Source organism: Emydura macquarii, unplaced genomic scaffold (assembly GCF_026122565.2).
Source record: "Emydura macquarii macquarii isolate MOO-44397 ecotype Brisbane River unplaced genomic scaffold, CSIRO-AGI_Emac_v2 contig_2676, whole genome shotgun sequence".
Lineage (NCBI taxonomy): Eukaryota > Metazoa > Chordata > Testudines > Chelidae > Emydura > Emydura macquarii.
In genome coordinates, this window is record NW_027132813.1 from 10,045,384 (window position 1) to 10,065,790 (window position 20,407).

The window sequence follows — 20,407 nt, forward strand, 5'->3', positions numbered from 1 at the left end:
CTCTCTGCAGTATGACTGGATGGTGCAGGGACTAAAAATGGGTTATGGAATCTTTGTTCAAATACAGCCCAGGTTGGTGGTGACCAAAAATATTAAAATCAGTTAGCTAGTTGGTGTTTTATATTAATGAGCTGATGGGTCTCAGTCTAGTATCTATCTAAAACATTTCCCTAGGACCCATTATCATATCATCTATGGCATTCTATGCCCTGATAGTGGCAAGTGGGCCAATGTCCATGCAACAAAAATCTTGCACAACTGATGCCCATCATCACTAAGTGTCTCATTAGAGAGGTCAAAGACTGATTGGGCTATAAAGAGTGAACTCCCCACTCTTCTCTACAGGTGGTCCCTGCAGCTCACAGCTGAAGAACATTGATGTAGGATGTGGTAGTATTTGCCTTGTTGCTGCCGCCCATGTTCTGTGAATAGCTGAGTTGGATTGACAGAGATTCATCTCTGTCATTCCCTCTCCTTTCACAAGAAAGATATTCACATCAAATGTAAAACATTGCATAAAGATAATGTTAAATAGCTCTTTAAAAATATGATAAAACTGAAACAATCACACAGTGTCCTGAAAACTGCTTACTTCCTCTTGAGTTTTTTCTTCTCTGTATTTGTCTCGCATTCTCCTTTCCCAGACCTCCACCTGTTTTTTGCAGAAGCCCAGCGGACCTTCACTGATTGTCACCTTTGTTCAGATGTGGATTGGGTATTTGCTATTCTACTTAGACTACCAATTAGGACCAGTCCTGAGAGGCTAAGTGTCAGACACTATTTGCAGGACTTTGTCAAATGCAATAAAGAAAGAAAGAGGAGAGAAAGTGAGACTAACGGATAAGGTTATGACTTATCATAGTAATGGTAGATTCTGAAAGCAAACAACAGAGCAACATAGCTTAAAATGATAAAAGATCTGAGGATCAAAGACAGTAAGGACAATTTCATTAATAAAAATCGTATCTAATGTGGTATGAAAACATCTGTTTGTTATTTTTTCCCTCCAAAATATTGAAGTAATAATAATTGAAAAAATAAATATTGAAAAATAATGCAAAGACCCAAGTAATCTTCTCTACTCTACTAAAGTCATACATGCATGAGGGAAAAATTTATTTAAATGAGGGAACAGTTATCTAACAAATTTCCCTACAGAGTGCGATTAGGAATGCCAGCACTGCACATTTCATCATCTTAGAAATATAGATCAAGAAGCCCAAATCTTATGATGACATTCTAGATTAGGTACAACAGTAATGAGTTCTAGTACAAAACCTCATGACAGTCAGCAAGGCCCAACACTTACACACGTGCTGTACATTAAAAAGACTGATTGATTTCAGTGGGACTACTTATGCGCTTAATGTTAAACACATGTGTAAGCATTTGTAGGATTGGCGCTTAGAACAGCAAGTGAAATGCAGGAAATATTAATAACATCTTCTTATAGTCAGGGCTTGATTCTCCTCTGTTACATCTGTTTTACCTCATGTAACTCCATAGGGCCGGATGGAGCTGCATTTGTTTCACATTAGCTGAGGATCAAGCCCCATGATTTTTAAGTGGAGAGTGTCTGTCTAATGTTTGAAAAATTAGGATAAAACTCAAGGTTTAACTGATATTTTAGGCCAAACTTGAAGTAAACATTCAGTGAAGACCAACATAATATGAATCTGGAAGAAGTGATCTAGTAAGTCGGTGAAGAATCTTGAATTTGTATAGCTAGAGGGTAAGGTATCTATTAGTGGGATTCTGTTAAGATAAAAATGTTTATATTTTTAATATGCCATTGTCTTTTACACTGATAACTAACACTGGAAGATGTTTAAGAAATTGGGCCCAGATCCTGCAATCTTAATAGCCCCTTATGCTCTTCCAGAGCACTGCTGAAGTCAATGAGGGAGCACAGATCTGCTTGTATGGATTCAACTGCAGGATTAGGCCCTAATCTCCTTATTGGCATGAAATAGATTTGTTCAGTTTCTGCATTTTCAGTGTAGTCAGTTTCCCTTTACACTTCTAGTCAGGTTTACTTTTTTCTTTTTCTCATGCACTAACTCAGTGCTCTTATGCTTTTAACATTGCTAGAGAATGTTTACATTTTAAAAACCCTGTTTTCACTTTTAAAAAAATACTTATTTTTATGCAACCATTTCTAGTCAGACTTAGTTTTGTAAGCCCCTCCCTCTGCTTCCTCCTTTCTCATAAGAGAACCTGAGAGTTGAGCCTAAACTAAGCTGATAGGGCATACCTAAAACATTTTCATGTCTTTCCTTGGAAGGCCAGTTGTCACTCAAACAGAAGGAAAAAATGACAGCTCAACAAGCCCTTTGGCATGTATTCCCATCTCGTCCCTGACTTACAATTTATAATAATGCTGTGTGTGTATAAAACCTTTTATCTGAGGATCTCAAAGCACTTTAAAATACTAATGAATCAAGCCCTACAACAGCTTTGTGAGTTAGGGAAGCATTATTACCCTTACTGGGAAACGAAAGCTGCAAAAGGTGAGGTGACTCATTCAAAATCACAAAAGCAGGTGTGTAGCAGGGCCAGGAATAGACCCACAAGTTGGGATTCCTGCTTCTGTGCTTTAGCCACCAGGCCATCTTCCTCCTCACCTTTCCAGGGGTTCTCAAACTGGGGATTGTGATCCCTCAGGGGGTTGTGAGGTTATGATGTGGGAGTCATGAGCTGTCAGCGCCCGTGCATGCCAGTAAGGGTGGCATATCATGGGAGGGGTCATCACTGTTTTGGGTGGGTCATCACAGCCTGAAATATATTCAAACGGGGTTCCAGCAAAAAAAGTTTGAGAACCCCTTAGCTGAACACAATGTAACCTGCATTAGGATTTAGCCAAGGCTATCAATCTTCATTCTCATGCAAGGGACCGATCCCTTCCTCCCTCAGATAGTACTGGATTTGTCTAGTTTGTTGATAAATTGGCTATTTTGCACTTTGTTGTGCTGTCTTGGTGTTGGTCAGAGCCTTCAGGCTACTCCCTGAAATGGAATAAGAAGCTGGGTCTGAAGTGTAATGACAGTAAAGGCAGGCTTCTACATAATCATGGGAAGGAGGTAGCCAGAGATAATGGGGCTCATCAAATTTGTATTCAAATAACTCCCAGAAGGTACCGAGTGCCATAGATCCCCTCCCTGAGGACTAATGTGTGTTTTCTTTTTCTCTCCCTAAAGTTCTTTGATTTTATTGATGGGAATTTATGGCAGAGAAAGGTGCCAGAACACCAAAATGAAGTCCATTATTTAACCATAGAAAAGATGTATTATGGATAGCAACAATGCAAGCTTTCCTGTGTCTCAAACCTGATCAGTTCAAGGGTATGAGAAGTTCTTCAGGCCTTGGCTTGGGCTCTTCACTAAATGAATTAGAGAAACAAAGTGGGTGAGATAATATCTTTTATTGGAACAACGTCTGTGGGTGAGAGAGGCAAACTGCAAGTTTACACGGAGCCTGATCCAAAGAGTGGAGTGTGAATGAATCTGTTACAACCCCCAGCTGCTGAGCCAGGCTTTTTAGCTCAAGCTCTGAAAACTCATGCAGAAGTAACCCAATGTTGGCCAAGATGATGGCTATCACACCAACATTGGGGTCAGTTAGTGTCATTCTGATGGCACTTATCCACTATGAATAGATGAAGACAAAACTAATTTCATAGTGGCTACTGAACCATCATCCTCCTGCAGCAACATTGTTTACTACTGACCTGGGCTATATTTGAACTGATGTTTTGGAAGTAAAAGTTTCCATGTCCTATTACCAGTTTCCTCCAAGTCATTGTTAATTTGGTTGTTCCAATGAGTACAAAATACATTGACTAGAAAGACCTGTAATAATTTTCCATATAGCATATACTAGACAGATGAGCACGTCTTTATGTAAATATATGTATCTGTACATGTAAATGAATGTGGCAGTGTGCACATATATGTAAGTGCATGTATAGGAATGTGTAATTGTATACAGATGTATGTGTTTGTGTCAAATGTATATAGGATATGCTTCAGTTCAGAGCTCTGTGCAGGACTGGGATCCCATGGGTCCCGCAGGACCCGCTGCCAGAATAGCAAGTGAAGGATTAAATAATAGAGCACAGGGCTTTACTTCAGATTTGGTATTTGGGATGATGGTTTTCACAGCCTGGTGGAGCCATAAAAGAGGTAGAAATAATGCAAGGCCTAGTCCCCTCATGAAGTTTCCCTTCCTGGATAGGGGAGATACCATAAGTCCCAGATCTTGCATGATTTTGCCCACATAAATGGATCTCTGAAGCAGAAAAAGCCCATGAAAAATATGATCACCAACAAAACACTGAGATATGTGGAATCCACAGTGCTAGTATGTGAGTGTGAGCTCTGTGCTCTAGAAATGTGAAATTCCAATCAATCATTTATACTCCGAAAGAGAAATAAGTCAGGAGATGAGAATAATAATGAGGAAACATTTTTAGAAGCCTAAATCGATAGTTTTATATTGTGGCTCCTTAGTTTTACAATCAGACTTGCACTTGGTGGCAAAACTAAAAACCCTGGAATGAGAAAAATTGGCTTCTATTTTCTTTCTAGTTTCTATTATTCTTTTATTTTTGTTCCACTTCTGTATAGAAGGGTCAGACTGGAGTGAAAAAAATGCTAGTACTGTACTCAAGCGCCACTCACACTTCTGGAACAGCTGGACAATACTCCTGAAAAGTTCAGCAGTGAGAGTTAACAACTTGATACTCCACTGCACCCTGTCTTATAACACAAGAACAAAAATGCATTCAATGAAACTGAAATATAACCAATTTAAAATTGATAAAATGAATGTGTGGCGCTCACTGCCATTAGCTAACATTGAGGCCTAGAGCCTAGAAGGATTAAAAAAAAGGATTAGGCCTTTATATGGATAATAAAATCCACAGTTGTATTAGATAGGATAAAACACTGCATTAGAAGGGGTATAAACCCTCATGCTGCAGGCATAGACAATCTCTAACAGCTGGGGTTTGGCAAGGAAATTCCGCTATGATTAATTATTCCATAATTGTCCACTTCGGTGTTTCTTGCACCTCTCTCCGGAGGCACTGAGAAAGACACAATACACTGAACTAGACAGACCACTGGTCTGATTCAGTGTGCCCATTCCTGTGTTCCTATTATTTAGAAGTGTCTCAATTAATCTTCAGAGTTAACAGCCTTAACCATGAAAGGGGCAGTTCACACCTTGCAGAGTTGTTATTTGAGGCTTATTGGCTGCAGGTGCAACGATAGCAATACATGGTTATGTTCAGAAGATTTTCTTTCATCTTTCAGAAGGATTTAAAGCTTCTTTTCAAAAAGGAAAAAAAAAGCTTAAATTCTGCAGAAAAAGATGGAGTCCCGAAAGAAGCGCTTGTGCCACTGTGTGTTGCCACTTACTGGCTCAACCCAATCCCTGTCTGCATACAAAGATAGCCATATAAAAAGACCTCATATGTATACATATGTCCAGATTCCAATCTCGTTCAGATTGAGGACAATCTAGAATAACTCCATTAAATTCAATGGTGACTCCAGATTTGTTACTAAGAGCAGAATCTGGTTCATGGAAAAATATAGCATCTACATTTACCAGATGTATATTTTGTCTAGTCATTACAGGTATATCTTACATGAATATGGATTTATCAGTTTAGATTTACCAGTAATCTTTCCCACAATAAAGCACCCTTCTAGCACGTATGAGTTATCAATAAAAGACATCAACATTTTATTTTTATACTTTTATTGTTTTCCTAGTGTTTCAAAATATGCAAGACTGAAGGAAAAATCTCTACTCTGGAATGATTGTGATATACAACTTGAAAAAATAAGGGCCTGATCCTGGGTTTCTAAGTCATCATGTGAGCGGTCTTTACAGCCCGCACTCCCATTGACTTCAGGATTGAAGGATCAGACCCTAAAGTTACGTTTATCAACCTTCTGGCTGAAGTCATTCTTGGCTCATGGCACAAAGGTGAGAAATAGACAGCTTTGAGTTATACAGTATTTACATTTAAGTGCTTCTGGTTTGTGATTCACAGTAAGTATGTTCTCATGGTTAAGACTGACACACAGACGAAATTATAGAGCACCAGATTTCAAAACATGGTTAAGACTGTTCGGCTCAACAGTTGCTCAGCTGGAAAACATCACTGCCATTTCCGCTTTCCTCAGCAAACATTCACTAGGAGTCTGATTCTGATTGGTTTTTACACTGGTGTAAATCAGGAGTAACTCCACTGAAGTCAATGGAGTTATACTGGTGCAAAACTGGTGTAAGGAGAGAGCCAAGCTTCATATTTATAAAGTACATAGGGCAGCAAAATACCTGTATATATGGACTGTCTTTATCGGCTATTGCTGCATGAGTGGTGGGCATGGAGGGGCACCACACTGGGGGCAATGACCAGAGTCACACTGCCTGCAGAGGACACAGGCAGGCACAATTCCCAATGGGGGCATTCGCAGTTCTAGCTACTGCCAAACCCCTTTAAAGGGTGCAGTGTGCAAAGTCCTTCGTGCCAGCACCACCAGCCAGCTGGCATGAAGGGACAGGGAGGGATGCTGAGCCATGTCTGTGATCCCTTTTGCAGCATCTAGGGTTGATGGCAGCACTTGCCTGCACCTTGCACACAGGGAGTGCAAGCTCTAGGACTGTGTCTGCCTCTGCCTCTGGAACTGTAAGGGAGGAAAGGACTCCGGGTGGTGTGTCCCCCTTGCAAGAGCAGCCAGACTCTGCCCATGTGTCTTTATTCTACACCACTGCTATGTTGTCCATAACACAGCCACATTTTTCTATGATCATGTTAGGAAATTCAGCCACTTCAATTTCCGTGTAGTTTCCCTTCTTGACAAGGTACATCATAGGAAGGGGGGAGCTCTCCACCACAGCACAGGTTCTTTCCCCATAGCCAAAGTGACGCAACAGGCTCTTGGCCTGCACACAACCCCCCATGCAGAGGTAGGCCTGGTACCCCGCAGGCTCAATAATCCAGTACTGAGTCCAGGTCAGTTCTCGGAAATTGATGTAGTGTTCCTGCCGGCAGCACATGGGTTTCTTTGTCACAGTTTCCTCCTTGCAGTCTCCAGGCCCCCTATCAAAAAGCAAAGCCAAGAAATGCTGAAAGATGGGGGCACGGGAGGGGAGAAACAATCTGTGTCATTATCAGCAGAAAAGGGCCAGAGCTACAAAGCTTGGCTCTGGATTATCATCCTGTCCCCGGAATTCAGGGATGTTTTATTAGTTCAAGTATTTAAGTACAGAAATGAGCTCAGTAAATCTGGGGAGAGGAGATGCTTGAAAGTAAAGAAACTTCCTAGTATTCCATTTACAGTGATTTATTTCTAACAGGTAAGTCTGATCCTCTGGGCTTGAATCTCCATTGCTCTGCACCTTATGCAGTCATTTACACTGTGCAAAGTGTGAAATGCTATCATATCAGAACAGGAGTGCTTTACAAACCCTTGCATTTACTTCACCTCTGTGTAAATGACTATACAAGATGCAAGGCAGTGGAGAATCAGTCCTTCTGTTGTCTGGCTCTAAAAATTCAATACTATCCCAGCCCAGATATGTTTGTCTCCTCTACTCTCTCTGTTTCTGTGGTCTGATTGATTACTTGTAAAATATATTACAACTAGACATCCTAATCAAAACCACTTGGGATAATTTGGATCTAGCTCTGAACTTCACAGCTGGTTCCTAGCTCTAGAATGGGCCTAACTAAAACCCCATGTCCAAATTGTCCACATTTTAGGGAAGTTTGGAACCAGATCTTTGTCAAATTTTGTGGCTCATTTCATTTCTAATTATGACACATTATTTACCTTAGTATTTAACTGTGTGACCTCCTTGCAGTTTCACTTACCCACTCTAAGAGTTTTGCAACCAAATCATGCCTATCCAAGCTTTGCCTGAAATTTTATCTTCATTATGAATTAGCCACCAAATACCAAAGACAGCACAGACTTGGATTTGACACATACCCATATTCTTCGAGGTTGAGGGTATAAAGCACCAACTCGGGTTTGCCCAGGGCTTTATCCAAAGGGTCCTGAGAGGTAAACCGCACGACTTTGGCCATTTCTGAGGCATAGCTGCCTAACCTTTCTCCTTCAATCCAAATCTCCAGGAGCATTGGTCCCGTCTTCTTGGCTTTTAGCCAATAATGTACAGCCTGAGTCACGTCAAAATTCCTCCAACCAGACTCCATTATTGGAACCAACCTGTGTGGCAAGGTGGGGACAAAAAAAGAGTCCATTTCAGGGAATTAAAGGCACAGGACCTGAAACTCATAGATGTCTTCAGCCAGATAATGCCTGGTGAAACTCCGTTAACACCAATGGTATTACACCAGAGAGTAATTTAGTCCCTCTAGTTTGCCATATGCCCTGACTGTTCAATAATTCTTAATGGATAGCTATTATTAATCTTTAATAAAAATAATCATTATTTTCAAGAGATATGCTAATTTAGCAAATGATGAAGTACTAATTAACGAACTAGTATATCCATTCATTGCTATTTGTACAGAGCTTTGACAATGCAGGTCCATAGTCAGCCGTGGCACGAACAAGAGCAGGCCCTTTAAAAACAATGGCATTTACATCCATTTTTGCTGGAGCTGAATTGAGTCTATCAAGCTCTACGTAGAAAAGGGTTTTATAGCTCTTGTGTCTGATCTTGCTCTCACTGAGCAAAGCACTAGACTTCCTTGGTGCAGAATCACAGCTCATATGGGGAATTTGCATATTCATAATGCCCAGTGAAAGAAATCCTCAGAAGAAGAAAAGCCAGCAGTCCATCAGCATGTTCAAAACAGGAAATAGAGAGTGAGAGAGAGAAGAGAGATGTGAATGAGACAGAAGACTGTGGCAGAGCAAGAGACGAGAACTATTACATGCAATTGCAATTTTTTAAATGTATTATAATGTATAGCTCTCAGACAAATTACAGAAATACAGTCACTTCAAGATGAATATTGCAATCTTTTTAAGAAATAAAGATGCCCTGGCTCTTACAAATTCATTATGGACTTAAAAGAGGATACAGAGCCAGAGCCTGCAGTCTTTACTTAAATGGGAATTGCATCAGAGTGAGGGCTTGGGCCTGATTCTGATCTCACACCAATTGTTTACAGCTTTAGCTTCCTGGATTGATTGGAGTTTCTCCTGATTTAGGCAAGTGTAGGTGACATCAGAAACAGGCCCAGTAAAACCAAGTCCCTAAAATGCAGCTGTATCCACATTAAGGGATCATTTCTTACCTGGAATCAATCAGGGAAGTCCTGTTGGTGCCATCAACTTGGATCTGCACCCAGTACACGCTGACTCTGGCATTAGTGACTGGCCTGTGAGATTGCTTGGTAGGCATGTTCGTTCTGTCCAGGGGCTTTTTGAAAAGTTTTAGTTCAGCCATTGTCACTTCACTGTTTTCAGGTATCCTCCCTTCCATGTCAAAGACCAGATTCTGGCGTGTGGTATCAGAATAGAGAACTTCTCCTGCAATATCTATGTACATTGGAAACAACAAGGAAAACCTGGCTCAGCATCATTTCCACCCCATGCAAGCAAAGCCCTTACACTTCCCTTTCATTCCTAATTACCACAACACACTCATCTCATGCTCCAAAGAGTGGCCACTTAGTCCCTAGACAGGTACTAAACACACCTTTTCTAATGCACAGCTGAAACAATGACTTGTAAATGCCCTCATCGTCTCATCTCCCTCTGCATGGCTCTCTGTAACCTGGTGGATAGTGGGAAGGAATCTAAGAAGTTAGTATTTTATTTCTCCCAGAACTCAAAACCACCAATGGCCGGGCATTTATTTATTTTACAGATCTCTGTGTGAAAACAGGTCCCGGAAAATGATGTAAATCTTTTGAATACTGAGCAGATTTTTAGAACGTTTCTTTGTGTTTAAATAGCTAGTCAATATTTTTCTGTGGAAAATTTTTCCAACTGAAAATTGTTTTGTCTAAAGAAAACTTTTCATGGGAAATACCTGCTTTCCTCACATTTTTTTGATTTTTTTTGTGAAAAAAAACCCTGACATTTTTGCAATTTTTAGCCAGAAACTGTGGGTGAGGGGGTGGGGGAGTTGGTTTTTGGGTTTTTGATTTAAAAATTATTTTCTTAACTTTTGCCAAAATTTTCTATAGTAATAAACCCACTTTTCAACCAGATCTAATTTCAGTGGTAATGTCCATGGAATCCCCCTTGTTTATGCTTTAGTCTTTAAACCACCATTACTTTATGCACATCTATTTTATCCACATAAATATAAATAAAGAAGGGTCCTAAGCTGTAAAGTTCAGCTCCAGAAACAAATCAAAATAAAAATTCCCTCAAATTTGGTAGTTGGCACCATGGTTTTTGTTCAGCCCATGATATACTTTGAATCCAGAAAGTCTGGATGCATATCTGGATCTGAACTTCCCCCAAATTCACTGGGTGTTTGGATCTGGGGCTTTGCTAAACTAATTGTAATAATTCTAGCATTGTTACCTGCATTGCCCGGGATTCCTCTCAGGATGCCAGCCAAACTTGGCAAGGCTCTTCTCTTCACTCTGTGGCGCCTCAGCATGGAGATGTATTTGTTCCTTATGTGATCTGGGATAACTAGATTCACTAGGTCTCTTTTCTGAAGTTTAGGAACCTCAGAGAGCCCCAGTTTCTCTAGCAAAGCCTCCTTCAGCTCTTTCTGGGTTAATCCACTGGCAGTGGCGGCTAGGCAGAGTACACAGACTATCCAGTCAAGCCTCACACTCATCCTCTGTCACCCACCAAACAGCTTATCAGAATGGATGAACTGATCACTCTCCCTGGAGGCTGCTTTTGGCAGAGATGCCTCTTCAAGCTCACAAGTTGCCTGAATGGGAAAGGGACCTAATGTGCTGGATTTTTATAGCAAGTCCAGTCCCACTGGCACAACAAATTCCACAAGTGGAGGTGAAGCAGAGGACTTGAAAGGGATACTCTCACATTGATAGTAACAAGACATATTAACACCTTCATGTGCTGTGAAGTTAATACAAGAAATATTTAGGAGATTGGAAGAGGGTTTCCATACTTTTTAGCTCCCTTTTCACTTTAGCCCTCCTAAACTCTTAATGGCCTGAAATGTCTCATGCTCCGTCTGGGTCAGAGGGGAACTTTTCTGCAGAGTATGTTATCATTTATGTACGTCACCACAGTACAACTCACAGGAATACACAGTTCCTACCACAAGATGCTCACATCTGGAATTAGTCAGACAATATCGTTCAGATGCATAATTTGTTAGCTGGACAAGTGGAAGTTCAGTCTCAAAACCATACAGATATTAAAAATATTTAATTCTAAATCAAAGGTCTTTGTGGCAGGATCTGCTTTTATATTTGTGGACTGTACTATGCCCATACTCGGTGCTAAATAATCACAAAGTTACAAAGCTTATTGCCTTGTAAACCAAGCAAATCATTTTTGAATTCTAGCACTCTGAAAATGTACTGGTTTTACATTTTAGAAAGTTGTCCTCAATTTTATCTTTTGTAGGTTTAAACATAGCTTGTGTTTTGAAAAATGCTGCATTATACAAACATAGATGATCTTTTAGCAACTGTCAGAAACCAAACTCGCTGCTTTTGGGGGATACTGTCTGCCCAACAGTCCCCTGCACCCTTCACATTGCTTCAGCAGAATCAGTTATCACAGCAGATGGCTGTCAGTGGGAAACAAAGCTAACCTGGAAAGTCAGGTTGTTGTTTTTTAAGATACCTTTTCAACTTTGAAACGTCCACATCATTTGCTTCCCTGGAATTTGCTTGCATAACAATTGGAAGTCTAGACCCTGACAACAAACCTCACAAGGAAGGAATTGAAAAATAACATCTTGATCGATGAAACGTTTGAGCAATTTGACATTTTTTGCATGAGTTCTAAGGTTTCATTCTTTCCAGACAATGAGGTCACATGACATTGACATTTCCTCTAACTGTAGAAAGGCCTGATATCTGAATCCATCTTCGGATATCACCAGCCTCCACTGTCAAAAACCTTTCCGGTTTTGCCTGTCTCTAGAGATAAGGCAAACTTGAAACAATGTAACCAAACTCCTTGATCAGTGGGGCTCCCTGAATTGGGCTTGGATTAAGGACCCAACTGCTGAGGTTCTGTCAAACCAAAATCAAACCTTCTTTTGACCCATCTATGGTTTAAATAAGTATGAGCTTCATATAGCCTACTGCTGTAAGGGAGTGAAGGAAGAGAATAGAATCTTTTGAAAATGCCTAAGCATTTTAGTAACTGCCCAAATTGTCTCCAAAGGCTTTTCATAAGCAGCTCTCTGTATAGATTTAAATTCTCCATTATGTTTTAATGGGTAGGATAACCCAAAAAATTCAGATGTGTGGCCAGATTCCCAAACCAAAAAGTGGGGATATTTAGAGTCTATTTATTAAGTATGATATTCTACATTAATTAATTAGTTTATTTAAGCACCATCAGTGCGCTCAGTGGTTTACAAAATATATATTAAGACAGTGCTGATCCTCCTGACTTCAATGGGACTACTTACATGAGTTATGTTGCAAGTGTAAGTAAGTGTAAGGTGTGTTTGTAGGAATTGGGCCTCTTCCTGCATTCCGTCATTGCATCACAATTTAAATGCAAAACAATGTAAGTGTTGGGCGTTTTGAATACTGATACGTAGGGCTGCAACCTTTTGAGTTACATAATGCTAGTATAGACAGGGATGGCATTAGCAATGAGTCGCATCTGAGTGAAGGACAGTGGCAAGACTGCGGTTGACAAAATCTTCCCTAGGACATATAGATTTCCCAACAAATCATTTCCAGTGATGAACTCATTGTAGCCTTGAATTTGGAGAAGTTTTGGGACTGAGGAGAGCCACCAGTTGTAAAATAGTTATAGTCCAGGCATTCTTTAAATCAGTCAGAGGGCCTGATCCTGGAACCCTTATCTACCCACGCAGTCCTTGTTCATGTCAGTAGTCACTAATAAGAGCTATTCAAACAAGTGCTAATATGGAAAGTGAAAGTGACTGGTAGATCCTTCAGCAGCAAAGATCTCTTGATCAGAAAGTGATTTCTCTCATGGCTGATGTCCAGGCTATTAGGTTGGAGACTCTTGATTGTCAAATGTGTATTGGAAGCAGATTTATAGGCTCTACATGTAAAATAAAATTATTGATCAAACACAGTTGAAGGATGTGGATTGTAGGCTTTTCGCAGGATAGTGATTATCTGCTCCAATTGCAGGATTTGCCATTCTCTCTTTGTCATGCAAACAAGAAAAGTCAGGAATTTTATAATAGCTCTTTCTGTGAAATGTGTATTGGAACCTACATGGTGCATTTAAAATGTCAGACAGGGGATTTAAAGTGGCTGCAAGGAATGAAATATGAGGTACCGACAGTTTCAATACAAGTCAACAGTTGGTGGGAGGGAGGTCAATACATGCAAGATTTTAGTTTCATTCTAACGCAACTCTCAGATGTGGCTGCTTTGTTGGTGGGACATATCTGCACAATGTTTACAAGCTTTTTGGTAAATAAATCTAATGGGTTAAGAGAGAAAGTGTGAAAGGTTTAGACTTAATTGTACAGATTTAGCTTAAGCAACATGGACAGTTCAAACAGATTAGTTGTGCCCAGCAGGAAAGTGTATTTGCTAAGTGTGGGTGAAGATTAGTGTCCTTAACTGTTTGAGATTTATATTTTCATTTTGTGTCATGACCAAACCCATGTTTGAACAGCTCCTACTTGAGAAAATGTTAATATGACAGTTTCTGCATGATAGGGAAATGCCAAGTGTGATTTGTGCATCATGTGTATTTTACAGAAGCAGGCCCAGTCTGCAGCGTGATATCTGGATATGTAGAGTACTGCACGGATACAAAAATGTGGATCCGCATCCACCAGAATCAATTTACATCTGACTTGCCATCTGCAGTCTATCTTTTCTATTACATCTGCACCTACATGGCACCCATAACCCTAGGCTCCCCAATCAGTTGTACAGTCACCAGCCCCTCCAGGCAGCCGCCGAAAAGCTGATTGGAGGGGCCCCACAGAACAGCTGATTGATGACTGCCAGGGGTGCCCCACAGAACAGCTGATCCCTGCCAAACAGCTGACTGGCAGCTCACGGGGAGGGGGAGATGGACACCGAATATAGCTGATCAGTGTCCTGCGGGTGGAAGGCACCAAACAGCAGATCAGTGGCCTACAGGGGGAGGCATCAAACAGCTCATTAGCAGCCCACCGCAGGGGCCACCGCTGAACAACTGATGGGTGGCCAGCTCCCATCCTCGGATCTCAAAGTCAGGGAAGCAGCCTCAAAGGCTATGAGCTGGAGACAGCTGCTTCCCCGCTTTTGAGATCCACATTCGATCCACCATCCGCAAAAAATGGTCTGAGGATATCCGCATCCATGGATATAAAGCAGATATCCTCGGATTTGCAGATTCTAGAGATATGGTGTCTGGGTCTATGGATCTGGAGCTCTGAAGTTTAGGCCCAGATACAAACCTCCCCAAATTTTAGAGGTGCTCAGTTTGGGGCTTCAGGTTTGACCCCCCCATCTACAGTATTTTCTTATCTTTCTATGTTTATTTAAAGCACACTTCGTGTTACATGTTTATCAAATAAACTGACCGAATGTAATGTTCATTGTAAGTGCTGGGCCTACACCTTTGAAAACTGACCTCCTCTTTTTATCAACAGAAAAGGTACAGTACATGCACCAGCTGTGTAAATTGCCCCTTTTCCTCACCTCACCAATAGATCTCAGCCCTGACCTGTGAGGGGGAAGGATGGGGAAATTCAGTATTTTACCCTTAATTTTTAGTAAAGATAGGCCCAAATCACAAATACTGAATCAAACTTGCATTCACATTCAGTCCTTGGCTTCACTCTTGTGACTGTCGGTTGGATTAGTTGTGGGAATGCTGTCTGTAACAGTTTTCCACTAAGGAAAAGTGCCATGCAAGTCAATGGAAGTTTGGACATTTACTTCAATGGGCACAAGATTGGCTTCTAAGAACTGATGGGAAATGATCAAGCTTATTTCACACAGACCACCAAACAGCCATCAAATGGTAGAAACCTTAGGTCATTATGGATCTGGACCAAATTAAAAATCGTGACCAAGAAAAGAAAAGTTCCATATCCTATTTCTCATCTCTCAAGCCAACCAGTATCCTCACCAAACCTGTAGAATTACAATGAAATATTATAAGAAACAAGAGATGGTGTCCAATCTGTTCCCCTACTTCAGGACAGTTCCAGAGCTCTATTGACTACAACAGAGCTACAGTGATTTATGCCAACCAAGGATGCAGCCCTTTATTTTAAGGTTCCATTTATGAAAAAAAAAAAAAAGTGGGCCAAAGTCTGTGCTTAGTCATGCCTGTGCAGTTCCACCACAAGGTGAAATCTGGGCAATTGTTGTACAGACTGACCATGCCCAATAGCAAATAAATCTATTATCATAGTAACAAAACCATCTTGAATTAATAAAACGATGCCAGTCGGGTAACTATCCATCAAGTAGGCTGGAAGCAGGAGTGTGTAGATTATCATTACACATAACAGTTTTCAACTTGAAATCAGCACTTGTGATGGGGTGTTGGCCCCACATTGGCCTCTAAAGGGCTTAATAGAGCCCTATGGAGGTTGTGCAGAAAGCAGCCAATAGGAGCAGGGCTGTAAGGAACAGCCAATCAGGGCACAACAGGCCCACATAAGAGCTGTAGGGCAGAGCAGGATCAGTTATCTCCTGAGCTGAAGGAGGGAGGACTGGGTGCTTTGCAGGTAGACAGAAGCTAGCACTCTGGACAGAATAGTGCTGAGTAAGAACAGGGGAGCAAAAGGGAGCTCCTGACTGGCTTCTAGGACTGGCATGCTAAGGCTCTGAGGTAAGGGCAAAGAAGGTGCTGGGACTGTGGGGAAGTGGCCCAGGGAAATGTACTGAGGAGTTGGTGCAGTGGTGGGAACATTTGACAAAATCCTCCCTGTCAACAAGGCCTAACAGGACTTCCACTACTTGTCTTGTGGAACTATTTCATAGACCTCACTGTTAGAAAAGTTTTCCTGTTTCACCTAATTGCTTTTTGGCTCTTTTCCAACATATTACTCCTAGTTATAAACTCTTGGACCACCTAAACAATTCTCCTTGTTGTTTGGTCTTTACATCCTTCACATTCTTGCAAATGGTTGTCACAGCCTTCTTAGCTACCATTTGTCCAAGTATTGAATATTTAGTTTTCCTAATTTTTCCTCCAGCTCCCTGAACATTTGTGTCAACATTGATCTTGGTAGTGGAAGACCCAGATGCTGAGCCAATGTTTTTTAAACAATTCTTTTGGACACATCCAAACTACACGCTTCTCTGATCCTGAAATATCTTACAAGATCAGTTACTGAAGAATATAACAGTACAAAACCCATTTTTGCAACTTATGTGGAAGGGGATTGCACTGCCCTTTTAACTGCCATTCAGTAACTGGTTAGAAAATCCATCGCCACTCACTCTCACAACAGCCACAAGACTATTTACCTGAAATGGTTTTCAAGAACTGTATCCCCTAATTCAATCTTTCTCAAGGAAGAAAAGGCTGAACAGTACTCCCTTAGGAGACCATCTTAATTGGCTGGAGAGGTCACTGTTGAGTGATTTAAAGCGTGCCTGTCCTTACCCCTCCCTAGTTTACTGGCCTGTAAGTCGCTTTTTTCCATTGAGGTTCTTCCTTTGAGAAATTCCTTCACTGCTAAGGATGAGTAAGCAGGAGGATACAGGGTCATTTTCACACTTGTTTGCCACTTTAGCCCTGAGTACTCTCTTGTAACTGCAGCCTCCAGTCTAGATTATGTTCCAAAAACTACCACACACAGGCCATTAAAATGGCACTTAGCCCCACTGCAAGATACTGTAAAGGAATCTTTACATGGTGGTGGCCTTCCCTCCATGTCTATATCTATAAGCAACTGTGAAAAGTGCCAATCTAGCAGCCCTCAAGACTTCTATGTGTCCATGAAACATGTACAGCTTGTTAGTAGCAGCATGAGCCTCCCCAATGTTGTCCTCCAATGTACCTTAACTCTGTCTTGGAAGGATTTGGTCTAGACTTAAGAGAAGAGTTCATCAGTCTCTATGGTCCACCGCCATCCAGTCCTTTGCCTTGCTGCTGTGACTGCCAGAAAGTGAACCAATTTTGGTGGCAGGTTTTGTGATGTGAACACTTGTCTGCTAACAACTGGATCAAAATCACCCCAGTCATTTCATCTAGGTCGGCAAAGAGCCATGGGAGAATAACAGCCTTTACTCACTAGGCTGGATTGGAACCAGCAATCTACATCTGAAAAAGTCTTGTAGCACATGCCAGTCCCTTAACCCATCAAGTCCTCTCTATAGACAAAACCTCACATTCAGTTAACAAAGCCTGTGAAATCAATGGATGTTGTGCTCACTTAGGCCAGAGACCAGGGCTGCATCTGTCTCACAAAGTTAAAAAATTGTCTATTTATCTCATGCAATACGAGCCGCATTTCAGTTTAAAAAAGACTGTAAAACTCATCTAACCTTTAACTCCATTATATCAGAAGCACTACCATGACGAAGGCAGTAACCCTTTCACTGTGCAGTACAGATTACACTGACATTCAGACCTTCTGAATTTACTGCTTCTATATACAGAGTTCTGTTTTTCTTTATGGACTTTCTCTAATCAAATAATTCAGATGAGGTTGACTGTTACTATAGGAATGGATAGAAATGTTTGGCCTCTTACTGTGCTGCAGATCAGGTGATGCCAGGTCAGATGGCTTGCTCACATTATTTGTATTATCAGCATTTGCAGAATGTCACAGTTCTGGCACAAAGGTGTCTCTACATTATTTTTACAGCAATAACAAACACGACTGTTTAAATATACCACTTTTTCTCTTCCTCCCAACCATTCCCCACCAGTCCGTAGCTGGAGAAGTTGTGTTTGTTACTGTGCTAGGCCAAAATATTGGTGAATGCTGTCAAATCAAATAAATATAAGTTACTTGGTCATCTGACCTTAAACAGTCTGCTTCATATCACAACCTGTTTATTTCACATTGTTTTACATCACTAACTGCTCTATGACACAGGTACTCTATCTGAGGACTCAATTTTGCAGTTCTTGTGTCAATGGGAGTTTTGCTGAGCAGAAAGGTGTGTAAGAACTGCAGGACTGGCCCTAATTTGTACCTGTGTAGAGGAACAGCGGTGGTTTGTGGGAGCAACTTGTCTATCAAGCACCCACTTAAATGCCTGTTTCTTAACTATGGGGCTTCACTTTGTTTTTTTGTAAAGAACTTCAGGCTGGTGTACACTTTAAAAGTTTTACAATATAACTGTCAATTAGTGATGTGATTTTTTTTTTTCCTGACAATTATGCCAGTAAAAACTCTAGCATAGACGCAGTTAAACTGGTACAAAGGTGCCTTCTACTTGTATAGCTTATTTTGGTTTCCAAATTGAGACCTGGTCTACTCTAGAAAATTTTACCAGCATAATTATGTTGGTTAGGAATGTGAAAAAAACATACCCCTATCAGACATAGGTATGCTAGCAAAAGCCCTAGTGTACACAGTTATTTTGCCAGAATAGCTTATTCCAGTGGTTCTCAACCTTTTTTCCCCGAGTATCACTTGGGAAAAAAAGGGGGGGGGGGGGACTTTCGGCGGTGGCGGGGTTTCGTGGCGGCGGGGGGGGGGGGGGGTGTGACCATGACTTTCAGCAGCGGATTCGGCGGCGCGGTACGGCTTGCGTACCACCCAGCCTTCTTTGAAGTACCACTGGTGGTACGCTTACCACCGGTTGAGAACCACTGGCTTATTCCATTTGGGGAACTGGTTTGAGCTATAGCAGCTAAAAAACTTTTTGACCAATGTAAGCTGCATCTCCTAAAGGAGTTTCCTGGTATAGTTCTACCAGTACATCTATGTTGGCAAACTCTTCTAAGTGTAGAAAAGGTCTAGAATAAGCTATACCAGTATAAGTACGTGTATATTGGTATAACACCAGACTCTGCTAGGTGTCATTTCGTTCCATTAATACAGAGCCTGCAATGGCAGAGCCACTACAAAGCACGTGCTAATAAATTTGCATGACCAAATTTACTAGGTGTCTTCTCAGTAGGTAAAAAATACATATTAAAGGCTAACCTGAAGGATATTTTAATTGAGCCTCTTCTGCTAAACATCTGTGAAGATTAATGTGCAAATAGCTTGAATTGTTTGGTAGAGTGTAAATAAGGAAAGAGGCAGTTCTTTGTGGTGATAACTGCAAAAGTGAGATCAAGATAAATTTCAGAGGATGATGTTAGACTATAATATGTACATAGAAAATAAGAACTGAGAAATACATTTGGCTATACATTACTAATGGGAACATCTGTTAGACTGTGGATCAGTTGCCCAAGGGAAATAATGGAATAAGTCCCACTGCTTGAGATATTTAAGACTTCCCTGGGCAAAGCATTAGAAAATATATTGGAGAGAACAAACCTACACTGGCAGGAAGGTGAGCTAAATTATGTGTAAAGATATTTTTGATCTGACATATGTGGCTATAGCAACTCATGTGACTGTGTCCATAGTTTTTACATTTTACAGATGTATTCAATATCAAAAAATTCCTTATTCGTGGCTTCTTTTCCTGCTGTTAACAGCATGTTTGTTCCATAATAATTAAAAGAACGATGAAGTGGATTTCTGAATGGATCCAGCAATAATGCCAAATCTGCCTGTCTGAGCCCTGGATGGACTTGAGTAATACAGAGGAGGAATGCTTGAAAGGCTTTCAGAATGGATGGGATTACAGAGATTTGAAACAGTTCTCTCATAAGATCTGAGTCAGACTGTATTAACTTGTCCATTGTTTAGTGATTTATTTTTTTTTATTTTAGAGACAGCTTTTTTTGCCATGAACTTAAAAAGTTAAAAAGTCTGTATTTAAAAAAAACAAAAACAAAACCAACCTTAAATTTGTCAATAAAATTTAAAATGATTAAAACTAAACCAATGTATAGAAATCTAAAATACTTTTTACTATTTATGCTGATTGTTTCCATTATACTTTTTACTCATCTTGGACAGTGAAAGCTGTTGGACTGTTTCCCTTTTGTCTATATCTAGTGTCTTTTCCCTTTGTTCTGTAAAGCACCTACATTTGGGCCTTGTGCAAAAATAAGTAATAAAATTAAATCCTAATATGAAGTTTTATTGTCTGGTTCTGATGTCCTAGAACAATGCTGCAATGTTTAGGATGCAGAAGTTTCAGGGGAGTGTTTATATTCCAAAAATAACAACAAAAACTCTTTTCACTGAAATAAAAATATGAATAAAA

General features: G+C 40.6%; 1 protein-coding gene and 1 long non-coding RNA gene across 2 annotated transcripts; one reads left to right on the forward strand and one right to left on the reverse strand.

The window, feature by feature from the left end:
- Positions 1–1,601: 1,601 nt before the first annotated feature.
- Positions 1,602–20,262, forward strand: LOC137164494 (uncharacterized). The gene is made up of 3 exons (XR_010923053.1): positions 1,602–1,693; positions 5,781–5,997; positions 19,731–20,262. It is a non-coding gene; the product is annotated as an uncharacterized lncRNA (long non-coding RNA).
- LOC137164493 (left-right determination factor 2-like) lies at positions 6,778–10,797 on the reverse strand. The gene is made up of 4 exons (XM_067565393.1): positions 10,533–10,797; positions 9,290–9,533; positions 8,010–8,249; positions 6,778–7,117 (listed from the first exon to the last, which is right to left on the reverse strand). The coding sequence occupies exons 1-4, from the start codon at positions 10,795–10,797 to the stop codon at positions 6,778–6,780; spliced, it is 1,089 nt and encodes a 362-aa protein (XP_067421494.1).
- Positions 20,263–20,407: the final 145 nt, after the last annotated feature.